This window comes from Nicotiana attenuata, chromosome 1 (assembly GCF_001879085.1).
Source record: "Nicotiana attenuata strain UT chromosome 1, NIATTr2, whole genome shotgun sequence".
NCBI lineage: Eukaryota > Viridiplantae > Streptophyta > Magnoliopsida > Solanales > Solanaceae > Nicotiana > Nicotiana attenuata.
Window position 1 is genome coordinate 30,229,578 of NC_031989.1, and position 11,706 is coordinate 30,241,283.

The 11,706-nt window shown below is 37.6% G+C and overlaps 1 protein-coding gene across 1 annotated transcript; it reads left to right on the forward strand.

The window, feature by feature from the left end:
* On the forward strand, positions 218 to 11,095 carry LOC109223737 (phosphoglucan, water dikinase, chloroplastic). Its single transcript, XM_019388157.1, has 19 exons — positions 218 to 610; positions 1,744 to 2,338; positions 3,097 to 3,183; positions 3,261 to 3,392; positions 4,107 to 4,232; positions 4,340 to 4,518; positions 5,644 to 5,728; positions 6,798 to 6,965; positions 7,056 to 7,108; positions 7,361 to 7,569; positions 7,660 to 7,778; positions 7,867 to 7,937; positions 8,073 to 8,190; positions 8,545 to 8,631; positions 8,741 to 8,827; positions 8,926 to 9,002; positions 9,157 to 9,286; positions 9,454 to 9,565; positions 9,963 to 11,095. The coding sequence occupies exons 1-19, from the start codon at positions 393 to 395 to the stop codon at positions 10,865 to 10,867; spliced, it is 3,558 nt and encodes a 1,185-aa protein (XP_019243702.1). The 5' UTR covers positions 218 to 392; the 3' UTR covers positions 10,868 to 11,095.

The window sequence follows — 11,706 nt, forward strand, 5'->3', positions numbered from 1 at the left end:
GATCTAAATTTTTACTAAAAAATTAGAAATTAAAAAGCAAAAAAAAAGAAAAAAAACTCAAAAATATCTTGTTAGAATAAAAAAAAGATCTTTTAGGAACTTCATCATTATTAAAAAATACAAAAGAAAAAAGAAAATTGCCATGTGACTGTTAAGCGTCAACGACACCTATCCACAAATGGAGGGTCCATTCTTTCCAATCCCATGATTGTTTTTTTTTTTTTTTTTCCATATTAATTAAAATTATTTTTCAAGATCCATCCTAGGAATTAGTACTCTTCGATTCCACTCTACCTCAAAATTCTTTTCTCTCTTAACAATTTTTCAAGACTCAGTATATACACTCAAACTGCTAAAGACACAAACTTGTGCACTGTTAATGTGCTTTGATAATGGATTCTTTGCATTTCTCACACTGTTATTCTACTCTAAATGCGAAAAAGAGACAACCCCAAAACCAAATTTCGAACCAATTCAGTGTTATTCCCCAGCTGAGTCAGACAAGTGTTAAAAATTCAATCTTGTTGCGCAGAAGAAATTTGGGTTTTCTCATGGATTGTAAAGGAAGGGGCTATGGAATTGTACGTGCAGTTTCTTCCGTTGAAACCAGGTATTGTTTGAATTTGAATTTATTGTACTTCCTCCGTTCCAATTTATGTAACATAGTTTGACTCGACACAAATTTTAATAAATGAAGAAATTTTTTGAAACTAGTAATCTTAAACGTGCCATAATATTGTGCAGCTATACAAGCAGGGGCGGATTTAGGGGGGCGGAAGGGGTTCACCCGGACCCCCTTCGCCGTAAAATAACACTGTATATATAAGGCAAAATCTGTTTTTTACCTCTATATATTAAGTTTTGAATCCCCTTGACACAGCCCAAAAGTGCGGCTCAGTGGTCAAGGAGGTTCAAAACCTTTGCAAGGCCATAGGTTCAACTTCCACTAGCAACATTCTTTTTTAACTTTTTTCTTTTTGAACCCCCTTTGCGGAGATCCTGCCTCCGCCACTGTATACAAGCTTCTCATTAAGCGTATAATGTGTTAACTTATTTTCAAATATATTAACGTGTTATTCTTTTTGGAACGACTAATAAAAATATAGTGTCACAAAAACTGAAATAGAAGGAGTATTGAGAATGCTGGTTGCTTGTACTCTCTCTATCCATTTTTTGGTGTCTTTTATTTTGACTTTAAAGTTCAAAATTTTCACCTAAATTCTTTATTATTTTGGAAAAAGAATAGTGTATATATATATGTATTTGTGTATATATTTTGATTTAATTTTGAGAGTGCTGTTTTCTTCTACTCACTTGTCCATTTTAGGTGTCTTGAAGTTTGATTTTAAAGCTCAACATTTTTTCATCTTGAATACTTAATAATTTGGAGAAAAATAGTGGGCACCTACTAATTGAAATTAAAATGATGTCGACCTTCAAGCATTAGTTGCAGAAGACTAAGTATATCATGAGTAATTGATGGTCATAATTTTATAAGTTTTACCTCAAAGACAGCCTAGTGCAGTTAATTTGGCTGTGATAATTCTGTGAATATGATACTCGAGTGGATGGTTCCTGGCTGATTAACTCTAAAGAAATATACGATAGTCTTCGATTCCTGTTTCAGATCATTACTTATTCCATCATACATCAATCTTATTATGCAGTTCAGCAAAACCATTGTTATTATTCGCTGAATTAAGAATTGTGGTTTTTTCCTTGACTAATTTTTTTTGGATGCAGGGAAAAGCAGCAGAAAGGAAAGAATAGTGAGAAGGTACAGCTGCGTGTTCGGCTTAAACACCAAGTTGAATTTGGGGAGCACATTGCAGTTTTGGGATCAGCCAAAGAATTAGGGTCCTGGAAGAAGAATATAATGATGGACTGGACAGAGAATGGATGGATTTCTGAATTGGAATTACGAGCTGGTGAGAGTCTTGAATATAAGTTTGTAATTGTTGGTAAGGACAAGAATATGGTATGGGAAAACGGCAGTAACCGGATCTTGAAGCTACCAGAAGGAGGAAGTTTTGAATTGGTCTGTCAATGGAATGTGACAGATGAGCCTGTGAATTTGTTGCAATTGGATCCATTTGTAGTAGAGGAGGTAGTAGAAAAGGCAACTGATAATGGAGCTACAATTATTGGCGAGACTGCTGTTCTGGACGCTGTAACAAGTCCGTTTGTGGAGCAATGGCAAGGGAGGGCTGCATCTTTTGTACGTTCAAAGGACGAACTGGATTCCCAAACAAACAGGAAGTGGGACACATCAGGTCTCACTGGGATTTCCCTAAAGCTCGTTGAAGGTGATAAAAATGCTCGGAATTGGTGGCGAAAGGTGAGAAGATTGATTAGATCTCATCTTAATGGCACGATTTGCATTCTGGAAAATGTTTGTGCAATAAAAGAGTTACATCTGTGCAAGATAGCATCACAGTGAATCTCTGCTATTCTTTCCCTACAGTTCATCAATATGCATTGTTGTATCCTCACTGCTGTATATATGCCTTCTTTTCAGCTCACTTGTTACTGGCTATGTTGCGAGGACTCTCCAAAACAGCTGCCGCACCCGTGTCGGATCCTCCAAAAATACACTCTTTTTGGAGGATCCGACACGCACCCATCGATATTTTCGGAGAGTCCGAGCAACATAGGTTACTGGTGTGTGAAGTCTTCGAAATGTACGTCTCCTTTTCGCTATGGGGCTATATATCTCATATATTTTACTGACCCTTATTATGATTATCAGTGGTGAAAGGATATGAAGGGAGAGAAGGAACGGGCAAAGAGGGAAAGGGATACCTTTTCTTTGTTTTCTGGCTAAGATCAAGTGTGGGCACAGAGGGAAGGGGAGAGAATATGTTGCCATGAGATTGAGAGTTAGCGTTTGTAGCACGGGCACTTGGTTCTTATGCGAATTGACTAATGAGTTACAACATTCTCTTCCTTCCGTTTTATTTGTTGCTTAGTAATCCATAGAGATATTGATTGCCCTCCATTTGGTGGTCTACTTTACCACAAATTGCTTTTCCCCCTATCAGAATCAACATGCTAAAGCTTAATAATTAACCGACTTCATTTTTTACTATTTTTTAGCTTGAGGTTGTCCGCGAACTAGTTGTTGAAAACATGGATAGTTCACAGCGCTTGGAGGCTCTCACGTATGCAGCTGTCTATCTAAAGGTGTTGTATGATTTTTAGGTTACTTTCTTGATTTGATTCATTTCTATCTTCGTACTGAATATTACTCTTGGGTGCAGTGGATAAACACAGGGCAAATTCCTTGCCTTGAAGATGGGGGTCACCATCGACCAAATAGGCATGCAGAGATTTCCAGGCTTATTTTTCGTGAAGTAGAAAAACTCTTGAGTAGGCGAGACACTACACTTCAGGTATTCAATCATTAACCCATTATGCTTATTTAGTTTTTATTATGTCTATGGATTCTGGAACACATTGCTCGTCTCTTGAGCCGGTTATTCAATTCTTATTGGATCTGTTAAGTGGTGGTACTTTCGGTGACTCGTTATAAGTGACTGGAATTACGACAAGGTAGAAGTGCATGCGCATTATCCAACGAGTTGCAAACAGTGCGCCATTGGGCCTCGGGGATTTCTCGGCAATAAAACAAAAAGTGACTGGAAATCATACCAGTGATTCAGTTTCATCGAACTTTGGTTGGTCTATGTTACATTCCTCGAAATTTGATTTGGGAGCAACTATCCAGAAGAGAAAATGCTATTGATTCTATTAATGAGTTAATACAGTGGTTCAGATTATTTTTTGTCTTCCCAGAATCAGCTGTGCTTTTCTAACAATGAAGGGTCTGAACTTTCTTAATGTACTCTTTCTTTAATCTCATTAATAGTTAGATAATTCCCACCACAAAGTAACAAATAGTCAAGATAAGCCCTTGCTTTAAATAGTATTAAATCATACATCTGCTGTCTGTATATATGATAACGAGATTATAAAGCTTTTGAGTTACCGAAAAATTCTCATGATATACTTTGTGGATATGAGTCTGTCATCGTCTTGTATCTGAGCTCTGCTTGCTTTAGTCTTTTTTAAGTTGCTTAGAAAAGCTTTCTTTTCATTATATGCAGGAAATACTTGTAATCCGCAAGATGCAGCCGTGCCTGCCTTCTTTTAAAGCAGAATTCACTCAATCTGTTCCGTTAACAAGAATCAGGGACATCGCTCATAGGAATGATATACCCCATGACCTTAAGGTTGTAATTGTAGCATCTACCAAATATTTTTTTTTTTAAATTTCTTTTCATTCTCAATATTTACCTGTCCTTCTCATTATATAAAATAATATTTACCTGTCCTTCAGCAAGAAATCAAACATACTATACAAAACAAGCTCCACAGAAATGCTGGCCCTGAAGATCTGGTGTCCACAGAAGCAATGCTCGAAAGAATTACCAAGAAACCTGGACAATATAGTGAGGCATTTGTAGAACAATTCAAGATTTTCCACAATGAACTAAAAGATTTCTTCAATGCTGGGAGGTAGGACATTAATCTGTTATGTTTCTCAATATTTGATTTCTGCAGAAAAAAGTCAGTCCTGATGTGGGATAATAAAGGAAATGAGATAAGCAGACCAACTATTCCAGCTTCTCCGTTGCATGCGTATGGTCCAGTTTCATTATTTTGTAAAATAGGCTTCTTCACTTGCTAGATAATAGTATCTCACATGTATGTTGTTCCTCAATTTCTTACGGTGACAAGCCCTTATGGAGAATTCATAAAGCTAGTTGTGCCCTCTTTGAACATGACTTAGCATTAGAGCCATCCGTTTGGTATTCCCCTTACGAATTTTTTACTTCTATTATGTTCTGGGTTTCACTAACTCTGTATGGATTCCGTAAAATTTTAGTATGTCTTTTCGGACAATTTCCTTCCATGAACTTTTCGGTTTGTATTGTTCCTTTTGAACACCTTCAATCATCATGGCCTCGCACTTACAAACATGTGCATTTGGAGGTCTATGTATGACATGACCCAACTTCTATTGTTTTATCCTCTACGTGCGCCACTTATACTCTCTATCAGATGTATTAAAATCTTGTCTAATCTCGTTTGATTGCAGATCCACCTCAATACTCATTTTAAGTACACACTCATCTTTTGAACATATTAGGAGTAATGACTAACGTTCACTCCCATAAAAAGTTGTTGGTGTAACGACTGTTCTATAGCATTGACTTCCACTTTGGTTGGGTAACCTCTTATCACATAAGACACGTGTAACACTTCATTTAACCTCTTAGCACTGTATGTGTACATTTTCTTCTTTTTGAAACGTTGAGCTTCAATATCTGTATTGTTTTTAGTTAGGTATCACAATCTCGTCTAATTTTACACTCCAACTTCATTCTTCTCATGCTGGTTAAACTTGCAGTGCAAATATTGTATCTTCTTAGGGCTTGAGTATAATAAACGCTGGTCTTGGGATAATTTTCCCTTTTCAGATGTGTCTCTTCGGGGTATATGTTTCTGCAGTACCTAATGCCTATGAATGTCTGTATGATTCACACGGAATTGATTAGGTGGATTATGTTTCCATAAAAAACTTGCTCACGGGAAAATGGAATTTGTTTGATATGAAAATTTTCTGTTGTTTCCTTTCAGTCTTGATGAACAACTGGAATCTATAAGGGAATCTCTCGATGAAAGTAGATCGTCAATGCTTTCATCATTCGTGGAGTCCAAAAAGGTAACTATTTTGTTTTGGTGATAGTACATAAGAGAAGGTCCAAATTTGATTACAAATATGATGAGACTTTAACAATCGCTGGTGCGCTTTTTAGTATGTAAGCAGTTGTAATATGTTTGTTAGATAGTTATGTAAATAAATTTGACTTAGATGTAATACTTTGAAGTATGTACAAGTGTCACATATCAGACAAATATATGTTTAATGACTCAAGCATAGCTTAGTGGTCAAGGGGGTTCAAAACCTTTGCAAGGTCATTGGTTCAATTCCCACTAGCTATAATCTTTCACTCTTCCTTGAGCCTAGGGTCTATCGGAAACAACCTCTTTATCTCTATAAGGTAGGGGTAAGGTCTGCGTACACACTACCCTCCCCAGACCCCATTTATGGGATTAAACTGGGTTTTTTGTTGTTGTTGTTGTTGACTCAAGCTTAAGACTTGTCTTAGGACATTCTCTCCATCTCTTCCTGCCCTTTCTTATTTTCGCACTGTTTAAGAACTTTTTAGTATCAGAACATTCTGAAAGTTCATTAGAATATAACGGTCTAAATGGCTGTGAAGCCCTTCCATTGTGTCCCAAATAATTCAATTTTCGGGTGTATGGGAAGTAGAATGACTAGATTTTATCTGAAAGATGGTATCTTTTGCTATGAAGTGGAGACGTGTGCTGAGTCATTATTCAGTAATCACTCCTTAGTTCTCTGATTATGGTGTAGATACCTGGACTCCAGCAATTGTTTTCTGTTTTTGTCCTCTTGGGTTTAAGAGCTTGAGTCTAATAAAAACTGGTGTTGGGATAATTTGCCCTTTTCAGATGGGTCTCTTACCTATTTGCATTTTCTTATACTGTTAAATATTCCATGTTCCTGGACCCATTTGTCCACAATTTTTTTTCCTTCTTTTCAAAATAGTTTTTAAAAACAATGTTTGGTTATGCATTGGACTGAATTTATGAAATTTAATTCCTTAGTGTAAGTTTCTTGATTTATTCCTGGAAGCAAGGATCTCCTTTTTGGGTTATTCCTTTATTGAAGCTTATGTTGATTCTGGTTTTGGCGTCTTTCCTAGGGATTGGCTATGTTGGATGAAAAACATAATGTTTCAGAGACTGAAAGGACTGAATTTTTAGTCAGGACAATAAACTCTCTGAATGCTCTTCGTGAAGTAATTGTTAAGGGTCTTGAAAGTGGCCTCCGTAATGATGCTCCGGATGCTGCAATAGCTATGCGGCAAAAGGTATGAATTTCTTAAATTTACCGAACGCTAAAGTTGTCATTGATTCCAGTTACTTGAATCATCTAATACTAACAACTTGTCATCATGCAGTGGCGTCTCTGCGAGATTGGGCTTGAAGACTATGCGTTTGTCCTTTTGAGCAGGTATATACTCTGAATACCAGATATGTGCTAAAGGAACATATATGTGTGTGTTTCTCGGGGCGTAATCAGTATGAGATTGGTTCGTTTTCTAATTATGATATTTTCCCTTTCCCTGGCGGTAAAAAGATCTTTAATAATTAGAGTAAAGGCGAGGATAAGTTAATCGACGGTTTCTCTTCTTCATTTGAGCATCAGTTGCATATGTTTATACACTTCCCACTTATTTTAAGATTCTTTCTGCAAAATATATAGGTTTGTCAATGCAGTTGAAGCTCGGGGAGGAGCTGATTCGCTTGCAGAGAATGTAGCGCAGAAAAATGTTAGCTCTTGGAATGATCCAATTGGAGCACTTAATGTTGGAATCCAACAACTAGGTCTATCTGGTTGGAAACCTGAGGAATGCAAAGCTGTTGGAAATGAGCTTTTGTCATGGAAAAAGAGGGGACTTTCAGAAACCGAAGGTATCTTATTGTCATTCAATGATTTATCATATGTGCAATCATGATATGCTTCAGGTCTCCTGATATTTTTTGTGCTTATCTTTACTGAAGGCAGTGAAGATGGTAAGACTATATGGGCATTGAGACTGAAAGCTACTCTTGATAGAAGTCGGAGGTTAACTGAGGAGTATTCCGAGACACTTCTCCAAATATTCCCTGAAAAAGTCCAGGTGATTTACCTGTAAACTATCCAAATTGAGCATTTAAGTTTGGACCAATTATGATAAGGGCTGACTAACTGCGTTTGTGGTATTGCAGATTTTAGGGAAATCTTTGGCGATTCCTGAAAATAGCGTGAGAACATTCACTGAAGCTGAAATTCGAGCAGGGTATGATTTGGACAGATACTTTGTTCTGAATAGTGTTTGCTCCAATCTGATTATGCTTATTTCTCTCTGACAGGGAAGATGTTACTATAAGTTGACAAGTGGCTTCTAACTTTTTAAAATACGTGTCATTTGTAGTGTGGTTTTTCAGGTTTCAAAGCTTGCTACACTACTTTTGAAGGCTACTAGAAGGACAATTGGGTCTTCGGGCTGGGATGTTCTCGTTCCAGGGGATGCTTTTGGACAGCTAATACAGGTGCATGTTATACTGTTTATTCCACACTATGTCTTCGTACATGTTATAATTTTTCTTCCTGAATGCATAACCATTGCCATTTCTCTTGCAAGCTGTCTCTATACTATCAAACACAAACAAATGCTAACATGCAAAGGAAAAACCCTTTCTCATGTAGAAATTTCACCCCTTAAAGTTTTGATGCAAATCTAAGTTGCGCGTACTAGTTCTAGGTTTTAACTTTAACTCTAATGCTGCGAATGCATGCATTTTTCTCTTTTTGAAATTTTATCTTAACTCTATCTAAACAAGTTTTTTCTTATAGTGCTATCATATCCGTAACTGGAGTATATGGGCTGATTACATACATTTCAGGTGGATAGAATTGTCCCAGGGACTCTACCATCATCGGCAACAGGACCTGTTATTCTTGTAGTGAACAAAGCTGATGGAGATGAAGAGGTTGCCCGTGCTTCTCATCCTTCTGTTTCTTTTGCGGAATCCTAAGGCTTTAGAAACTTATGTATTACTCAGAGCAGGATACTGAATGGCGTTGTTGACCATTTTACAGGTGACAGCAGCAGGAAGTAACATATCCGGGGTTGTACTTCTACAGGAGCTACCTCATTTATCTCATCTAGGTGTTAGGGCGCGACAGGCAAGTTCCAAATTTTGCCCCCATCTCCAAAAGCTAATTATAGGCTTTTTCCTTTTATGTGTGTTACTTATAGAAATGTTACTTTCTTTTGATTGCAGGAAAAGGTAGTTTTTGTGACCTGCGACGATGATGACAAAGTTTCTGATATAAGAGAACTAACTGGAAAATATGTGAGGTTATTTTCTTCAAACCCCTTGTGTCATTGATTTCTACATGCTGCACCAGTTTGACTTCTGATGAGAACTTTTAACTCCTTCATGATTGTAATGCTTTAGTAGTTTCTCTGTTTTGCCTTAATTTTCTGTGGTTATTGACCCTTCATTTTTCAGGTTAGAGGCATCATCAACTGGTGTAAAGTTAACTTCCTCTTCATCAGAGAAAGGCACTGGTGTTTCCCAAAATAAACATCTCTCAGTTACTGCTTCATCTACAAGTACAGCCTCTTCTCATTCTAAAGAGGTAAATAACTTTTCTTGCCGATGACATGTTTCCGCAAATATGTTGTGCTGTAGTTCTGTTCCACCTCCCTTTTCTCCCTCTGTAACCCCCCCCCCCCCCCTAAAAAAAAAACACACACGCACACAAATTATTTGCTATTCAAGCTAGCTTAAGTTCTTTACTTACAGGTGGTACCTACTGGAGGTATTATTCCTCTTGCTGATGCAGAAATACAGAGTAGTGGTGCAAAAGCGGCTTCTTGTGCTCAATTAGCTTTACTGGCATCCTCTTCTGCTAAAGGTAGTGTTGGTTCTTTTCAGGACAACCCTCTGATAATAACATCAGTACTGTTATTATTTTGTTCTTCGTTGCTATAGCTAAAATGTCAGTTCTGTAACACCAGATGAGTATTTTTTTTTTAAATGAACATTTCACGTAAATGTTCTTTCTCCCCTTCTATTCTTGATTTCTTTTTTCTTTTTCCTGTTACAAGTTATGTCCCTTGCCTTTCCTTTAGATCAAGCATAATCATTAATCTTATAATAAGGAATAAAAGATAAATTTAACTATGCTTGTTATACATAGCGTAATCGCGATATAGGTAGTTGGGATTTAATTTTTGTGTTTAGCTTACCATAGCATAATTTTTGTGCTTTTTGCTTTTTTCTTTTTTGTCTGATGAACTATCTGATTACAGTTTACAGTGACCAAGGGGTGCCAGCTTCATTTAAGGTCCCTGCTGGAGCAGTAATTCCATTTGGTTCTATGGAAATGGCATTAGAAACGAATAAGTTAACGGAGACCTTCACATTGCTTGTCGAACAGATAGAAACAGCTCAAATCGATGGTGGTGAACTTGATAAACACTGTGATGATCTCCAGAAGTTAATATCTTCTCTACTGCCTGGACAAGATGTCACTGAAAGCTTGGGAAAATTATTCCCGGGTAATGCACGTTTAATAGTGCGTTCAAGTGCTAATGTTGAGGATTTGGCGGGGATGTCAGCAGCTGGACTTTACGATTCGATTCCTAACGTTAGCCCTTCAGATCCGATAAGGTTTGGACATGCTGTAGCCCGCGTTTGGGCCTCATTGTATACTAGAAGAGCAGTACTGAGCCGTAGAGCTGCTGGTGTGCCCCAGAAAGACGCTACTATGGCTGTACTAGTGCAAGAAATGCTTTCACCGGATTTATCTTTTGTCCTCCACACGCTGAGTCCAACAGACAACAATCATAACTTTGTCGAGGCTGAGATTGCACCTGGACTCGGTGAAACACTCGCTTCAGGAACGAGGGGTACACCATGGCGTCTGTCTAGTGGTAAATTTGATGACACAGTACGCACACTGGCGTTCGCCAACTTTAGTGAGGAGATGGTTGTAGGTGGAAATACTCCGGCTGACGGAGAAGTTATTCATTTGACCGTGGATTATAGCAAGAAACCTTTAACAATCGACCCCATTTTCAGGCGTCAACTTGGTCAGAGGCTTGGCGCCGTTGGTTTCTACCTAGAACGTAAATTTGGTTCTCCTCAAGACGTTGAAGGATGTTTAGTTGGTAACGAAATTTTCATCGTGCAATCACGGCCCCAACCCCAGTGAGAGCTTGTGTTTTGCACTGAACTTCCTCACTATAGTGTATGTATAATTCAGCATCTCTTTGAGGTGTACATAGTTGATTAAAGAAGCAAGCTTATACTAGTCTTATAGAAGTAGTTTAAGGTGAATATTCTCCCTCAGATTGTGCAAATCTGCTGTACTGGCTGTGATCTTACATTCATAGTATTCTAGACATGATAAAGTCACTCATATATTACTTAGCTTCTTTGACTTCATCCCCTGAAACTAATGATGCCAATGGTCTCTGACAATTTCCTTAAAAGGGCAGTACAGTGCACTAAGCTACCGCTATGCGCGGAGTCCGGGGAAGGGCCAGACCACAAGGGTCTATTGTACACAGTTTTACTCTACATTTCAGCGAGTGGCCGTTTCCGGATAGATGGTGCCTTATCACGCACCCTTTGATTCATTATCAATCCGGGTGAACAGATAAATTCTTCTACATCTCCATATAAATGCTAGATTATCAAGAATATTGATAAACACTTTGAATTGTTAATTAGTCGTTAGAGATGGCTTAGAACCCAAGGAAATTGGACGTGGTGGAGTCCTCTTAGCATAACATAAGACTCGACGAATAGACTCACTAACACTTTCTTCTTTTTAGTCAGTTTCAGGAAGAATGACACACGTCTAATTTAAAAAAAAAATTTAAGTTTAAACTCTTAAGGGTGATTTGTTAGATTGGACTTGATTTTTGTTAATTTATCTATGGGAAGAATATTTATAGTTTATATAAATATCTCATGACTAGAAGTTGAAAGTAAGTAGGGATATTTTGAAAAAATGGAAATTTGTAGGTTCAAACTTCAAAGAATACA